The sequence below is a fragment of the Erythrolamprus reginae genome, chromosome 3 (genome assembly GCF_031021105.1).
Source record: "Erythrolamprus reginae isolate rEryReg1 chromosome 3, rEryReg1.hap1, whole genome shotgun sequence".
Taxonomy (NCBI): Eukaryota; Metazoa; Chordata; class Lepidosauria; order Squamata; family Dipsadidae; genus Erythrolamprus; species Erythrolamprus reginae.
Genome location: NC_091952.1, coordinates 31350699 through 31357617, shown reverse-complemented (window position 1 = coordinate 31357617; position 6919 = coordinate 31350699). Strand labels below are relative to the sequence as shown.

The following is a 6919-nucleotide window of genomic DNA, read 5'->3' as shown; positions in this document are numbered from 1 at the left end:
CGAAAAAGGACATTGTTTATTTTTACGTGTTTGCAGCGCCACTGCGGCGTCCTTTTTCATAAAAATAACAATGTTTATTTTTATGTGAAGACCTCCCTTTGAAGGAGCTGGGGAATCCCTCCCACGAAGAGATTCCGGGGACAGAGCCTTGATGTCACTGGCAGGTTGCTAAGGACGCCAAGTTGATCACTTCCTGGATTCCATGGAATCCAGGAAGTGATCACCTTGGCATCCTTAGCAACCTGCTGATATACATGATGTCAAAGCTCTGCCCCCGGAATCTCTTGTTGGGATTCCCCATTCAGGTTCGGGTTCGGCCGAATTTTGCGTAAAGTTCGTCCAAACTTGCCGAACCCGAACACCGTTGGGTTCGCCCATCACTAATTACAATTACAGTGGTACCTCAAGATACAAACCCCTCATCTTACGAACAACCCGAGATACGAACCCGGGGTTCAGAAAATTTTTGCCTCTTCTTACGAACTTTTTTCATCTTACGAACGCCAAACCCGAACTTCCGGGTTCGGCATTCCGGAGGCTTCTGGGAAGCCCCGCAGCCCGGCTGTCACCTTTTAAAACAGCCGGGGGGCTTCCCAGCAGCCTCCCGAAGCTGAACCCGGAAGTTCAGGTTTGGCGTTCGGCTTCGGGAGGCTGCTGGGAAGCCACCCGGCTGTTTTAAAAGGTGACAGCCGGGCGATGGGGCTTCTCGGTGGCGGCAGTGGCAGGTTGGTAAGACGGAAAGCGTTCAGGAGGTCACTTTGGGTTTTTGGCTGGGAGGGAGGGCAGGAGGTCCGGCGCTGAGGGAGGGAGTCAGGAAGGTCCTCCTGCTCCCCCCCTCAGGGAAAAACACAAAGACGGTCTGCCGCCGCATGACAGGCAGGGCGGAGCAGCATGGAGCAAAGGGAGTCTGAAACTGCGAGCGGCTTCAGCTTCCCATTGCTCTGCGGGCGGCGGCAGACTGCCTTTGTATTTTTGGCTGGGGGGGGAAGCAGGAGGCGCAGGATCGGGCCGGCGGTGGGCGTGGGGAGAGGCAGCAGGTCTGTATCCTGGGCAGGCGGGCGAGGAGGCGCGACCGAGCGGGCCCGGCTCAGGCTCTAGCTAGGACGGGGCGGGCAGCGGCTGGGTGCGGCGGCGAGGGTGCGTCCAACTCGGGGCTGGCAGCGCCCGACGCAGCGTGGAACATCAGCGTGGGATGCAGGAGAGGACCAGGCAACCGGAGCAGTGTCACCGCTGCTCCCAGCTTGGCTTCCCTGGCCGCCGCAGGCAACGCGCGCTGCGATCTTCCGGGCTGGCCAGGCTCAGTGATGGAAGGCGGTGCCTGGCCTGGGAGGCTCGGCCGAAAGGGGCCGGGGCTTGATCCACTGAGCCTGGCCGGCCCGGAAGATCGCAGCGCACGTTGCCTGCGGCGGCCAGGGAAGCCGAGCCAGGAGCGGCGGCGACGTTGCTCCCGGCTTGGCTTCCCTCAGTTCCCCCCAGTTCTCCCGCTGACCCTTTCCACACACGCACACCATCCCCAGCCTCCGCGCCGCTGGTTGGCTGTCATCTTCTAAAGAAGCAAGAAGAGGAGGAGGAGCTGGGCGGCGGTGGTGGTGGAGGAAGGCGCCCAGCTCCTCCTCCTCTTCTTGCTTCTTTAGAAGATGACAGCTGGCCGGTGGCGTGGAGAATGTGGCCCGGAGGCTGGGAGGGAGGCGGAATACAGGAGGAGGAGGAGGAGGAGGGAGGCCAGGAGGGAGAGGGGGAAGGAGGGAGGGAGGAAATCAGAGAAGACCCACATACAAACCGCCCGTGCATTTCCCTCCCTTCCCTTCCAGTCATTGCAAGCCGGACAGTAACTGTTGACTTTTCCGTTAATCCACCCACGAGGCTCCCTCCGGGCAGCCTGCGCTGTCTCCCCCGTCTCCCCCCTCCCCCCACACCCGAACAAAATCCGAATGCCGGCGGAAATGAGGCAAAAGGGGTGAATTTTGGGCTTGCACGCATTAATTGCTTTTCCATTGATTCCTATGGGAAACTTTGTTTCGTCTTACGAACTTTTCACCTTACGAACCTCCTCCTGGCACCAATTAAGTTCGTATCATGAGGTATTACTGTATTAATCTGTAAGGTACTCGCAATCAGTCTCACATGTAACCTGCACCTGCATAGCCTTTTGGTTTTTCCCTCCCTCCCCAATTATCCAATGTAGGTCCTACATCAATCTAGCCTCTCTATGTATTGGATGAATCTATGGCTTACAAAAAGAATATGTCTTGTAATAAAATATATTAGTTTTAAATGGTTCTAATAAACTCTGATTTTTGTTGTCCTATATTAGCATAGAGAACTACTACAGTGTAGTGGATAAGGCACCAAACTAGAAACCAGGAGATGGTGAGTTCTAGTCTTACCTTAGGTATAAAGCCAGCTATGCTCTCTTAGCCTTATGACAAGACAAACCACTTCAGAAATCTTGCAAAGAAAATAGCAAGGATTAGGCCAGGCAGTTGCCAGGAGTAAAAAAAAACCTGACTTGAAGTCACACATACCCAAATTAACATGACTCTACTACACTAAGACTTTGGAATAAGGGGTCTAGAAATAAAAATAATAAATAAACAAATAAATGAATTATCAGATATTTTTGTTAGCCTTGTGAGAAGACACTATAAAAATCCAGTTAAATGAATAGATACATTTTCCTTTTGCACTTTAGACACTTTCCTGAGATCCTATCATCTTGAAAGAAAATGATGAAGCTGCTGTATATTATACCTTTTTTAATGCATGCCTTCACCATGATGGAAGGCCGTCCAAAACTCTTAGGTAAGTACCACCTAATTTTTTTTTGGTTTTAAATCAAACCTAAATGAAAACTCTAGATAAAGCTAAAAAGAGATTGATATATAGACAGTCCAGCAGCAAAGTAGATTCAATCACTATTGGAAGACCTGAAGATCTAGGTTGGGGACTGATAGTCCTGGGCAAAATCTATCTCTATGATTATCAAGAATTGACACACATTCAGAGCTGGATTCCTCCCATTTCGGACCAGTTCACCCAAACTGGTAGCAACTTGCTGGGGACGTCACAATAACATCACAGAACCAGTTCATTTGGTGTGGGTCCGTGGACACCTCCATAGTTTTTTGGAATTTTTTGGATTTTTTTAAAAAAATATATTATTTTTTCTTCTGAGCATGTGCAGAAGCCGAGTTTCTGGCACTGCACATTCATCACCATCTTGTTTTCAGCTTTTATTTTTTTGGGGGGAGTTTGGATCTTTTGGCATTGCGCATCGGTGCGTGTGTTTTGCACAGATGCACCCACGAGGCATGGCTGCGCGTGTTGTGGTTAGCTCTGGCCCAGCTCCTGCCCCAAGGACTGTGGATGTGGGGGAGACATCCACATGCCGCAGGCCTGTTTTGCTCCCGGTGGAATTTGCTGATGAAGGCTCCTCTGACCAAGAAGACATGAGTGACAGGGAGGAGGAGAGTGTGGCAGACAGCTCAGAAGGAGATCAATTATCTAGCTCCTCCTTGGATTCGGAACAAGAGTTAATGATACAGCCATGCATGCGGAGAGCGATGCATAGACAGGAACAACTGAGAGATTGTTATCAAAGAAAATGAGGCCACCTGTGGTTGGGTGGGACTGTGGGTTTGGCCATTGTGGAGGATTATCTGATCCTTGTGTTTCGTGCCTGCCTTGCTGACTTAGACCTTTGTGTGCTGATTTTTCCCCGCTTTGAAACTAAACCAGAGCAAAGTGTGTTTCACTTTGTGAAAGAAGAAGGACTGTGAATTGCCTCACAGCTGCAAACTAAGTATCACAGAACTGATAAGGGACTTGTACAAATTACCAGTTTGTTTGGAGACAAGTGCTCTTTGCTATACAAAAAGAGTGCTTAGTTTATTTGAATTTTCGTTATAAAGAACATTGTTTTGAATTTTCAAACGTGTGTGTGTCTGAAATTTGTATCTGTGAATTTTCGGGAGGATTCTACCAAGAGCTCGACAGAACAGCGCGTTGCAGGAAAAAGCGAAATAGTAGCGAGTTAAGTTAGAACACACCCTTGCACTCACTTGACAATCAAAATTAACTGCCAAAAAGGTGCTTTTTTCTTCAATTGATCACTCATTTATGAGTGAAGATTTGTTACTTACTACTGTTCAAATGCATCTCATAAGCAGGGGTCGGCTGCTGCCCAGACACGGGGGAACGCAGTGAGGTAACAAAAATGGAGCTCCACCTCAGAGCACCCAATTTGCACTGAAAGTTGAAAGAAAATGCAGGGCATCCTGCATAAGCCACGCCCACAGTGTGGTAGTAAAAATTTTGGTAGCCCTTCACTGCTCATAAGGTATAGTCTGAATTTCCCACCAGAAAAACATTCATTATTAAATTTGAAAAAGTAACTATTACATTTGAACTAGGCCATATTTCTCTCCTATCCTTTCTTGGGGGTTGGTGAGGGTTTTTCCCCCCTTACACAGTATGCAGTGATGTCGTGTATATACTGTACGTTACAGGAAACCACAAGGCTTTTCTCACTATCCAGTATTTATACCAGGGGTGTCAAATTTGCGGTGCCACAGCAGTGTCATATGAAATATCATGATCGCTAAACTGGGCATGAGCATGGCCAATGGATGACGAATCTGGCCCAGGGGTTGTGAATTTGGCAGCCCCGATCTATACTATCTCTAGCCTGTCTGAATAGAGATTCAGTATTTTCCCTACTCTTCTATTACTAAAGTCCCATAATCCATGACTGAAACTTTTAAGGTAGAAATCACGGACGTATTTTAAATAAATAAATCGAGGCGATGGAAGCATTTCAGATTAATAGTGTAACCCAACACATATTTAATCAGTATGTTTAAGTTGGACTAACTTCCATATAAATATACTGCGAAATTGGCAAAATCATTACTGGAAACATTTGGAAAAGGGGCCATTGATTAAAACAGTTGACTTTGAATTAGCAGTTCAGTTTCATGCCTTTTGGATCAAAGCATCCTAATAAGCCCTAATTTTTTATATACACTGCATGATTTTTTTTAAAAAAAAATATTAGATGTGGGTTAAAATGTAATGTATGAGGCAGTTCTAAAATGCTAATGTCTAATAATGGCTCTTTTTTGGGGGGGGTGCTAGAGTAGATTATAAGCAAACAAAACCAAAAAGTAATACATTTTTCTCATTTTTTTTCAATGAATGATAATAGCTTTGTGGTCAAGATATGTTAACACCAGAAAAGGCAATCTGGCACTTCATAATGATTTTGAGTAGAACTCTCATTTTTATTGATCATTGACCTTGTTGATGTTGAGTATTGATAGCAAGTGAAGTTTAAATACATGTTGCACTGCTCTTTTCTAACAGATAGTGTTTATGTACCTTTTCTAACAGATAGTGCCTGCTCTTTTCTAACAGATAGTGTTTATGTATCAAATGGAGGAATGAATTGTACTGAGTGTTACTTTCCATTTAAGGGTATTTTACCTGGAGTGGCAAATCTATAATTTTGTTTTAGAAATATTTATAATTTGTGTGTGTATGTGTGTGTATGAATGTGTGTATGCTTGTGCCATATATCATTCAGGTTCTTTAGCCGATACACTAAAAGAGCCCAATTAATTAATTAATTAATTAATTATCTTAATTAATAAAGAATATCTTTTTCAACGTATATGCGATGATTAAGCCAACTTTATCTTCTTTCCTCCTCCAGAAACTAAATGTAAAACTCGTGCATTGGATATTGTCTTTGTGATTGACAGCTCGCGTAGCGTCCGTCCCTATGAGTTTGAGACCATGCGGCGCTTCATGATTGACATCATCCATAATTTGGATATAGGGCCAAATGCCACACGGGTTGGGGTCATTCAGTACTCCAGCCAAGTCCAGAATGTCTTCTCTCTCAAGTCTTTCTTCACCAGGGCTGAAATGGAGGAGGCTATCAATAGCATTGTCCCCTTGGCTCAAGGCACAATGACAGGCTTGGCTATTCAATACACCATGAATGTGGCGTTTACCGTACAGAATGGTGCCCGGCCTCTTCACAGGAAGATTCCCCGTGTCGCTGTGATTGTAACGGATGGGCGGCCCCAGGATCGCGTCACTGAAGTGGCTTCCCAGGCACGAGCTGCTGGCATTGAGATCTATGCTGTGGGTGTTCAGCGGGCAGACATGAACTCTTTGAGGGCCATGGCCTCTCCACCACTGGAGGAACATGTCTTCTTGGTGGAGTCCTTTGATCTCATCCAACAGTTTGGCAAGCAGTTCCAGGACAAGTTATGCGGTGAGTAAAGTAATAAAGCTTGCATTGAGACTGATTTTTATCCTCCTTATTTTCCTTCTACATACCATGGGTGGGCAAATCTTTTTGAATGTGAAAGCTTCATTAAATTTGAAAACCCAAGTGTGGTGTTTCAACTGTGGGTCCATCTATTTGGAGAATTTTGGAAATATTTTCAGTTGGAAAAAACCGCTATTTCAAAGATTTCCCAAATGCTCGAAACAGACTGTTTACACTCGGAAGTGAAGGTTTTTTAAGGTTTTTCACTCAAAACTGATCAAAAATAAAGCATGTCTTGTACAGTAATATTAATATTTATTTATAGACCTTTTGGGAGTGATCATGATTTTCAAAGTGGGCATATGCTCTGATTAAATATCTCAAACATTCAGTTTTTCAGCAGCCATTCTTAGTTTCAAATAACTTATTCCAGAAATCAATCTGTCTGTCTGTCTGTCTGCCTGCCTGCCTGCCTGCCTGCCTATCTACCTATCTTACCTATCTACCTATCTACCTATCTACCTATCTACCTATCTACCTATCTACCTATCTACCTATCTACCTATCTACCTATCTACCTATCTACCTATCTACCTATCTACCTATCTACCTATCTACCTATCTACCTATCTACCTATC

The 6919-nt window shown here is 45.4% G+C and overlaps 1 protein-coding gene across 1 annotated transcript in view; it reads left to right on the top strand.

The window, feature by feature from the left end:
* The first annotated feature begins 2692 nt into the window (after positions 1 to 2692).
* MATN4 (matrilin 4) overlaps positions 2693 to 6919 on the top strand; it is a 28453-nt gene continuing 24226 nt past the window's right edge. Inside the window, exons 1-2 of the mRNA XM_070744715.1 lie at positions 2693 to 2802; positions 5714 to 6283. Of these exons, the coding sequence (XP_070600816.1) occupies positions 2727 to 2802; positions 5714 to 6283 (646 nt within the window). The 5' untranslated portion in view covers positions 2693 to 2726. The remainder of the gene's footprint in view (positions 2803 to 5713; positions 6284 to 6919) is intronic.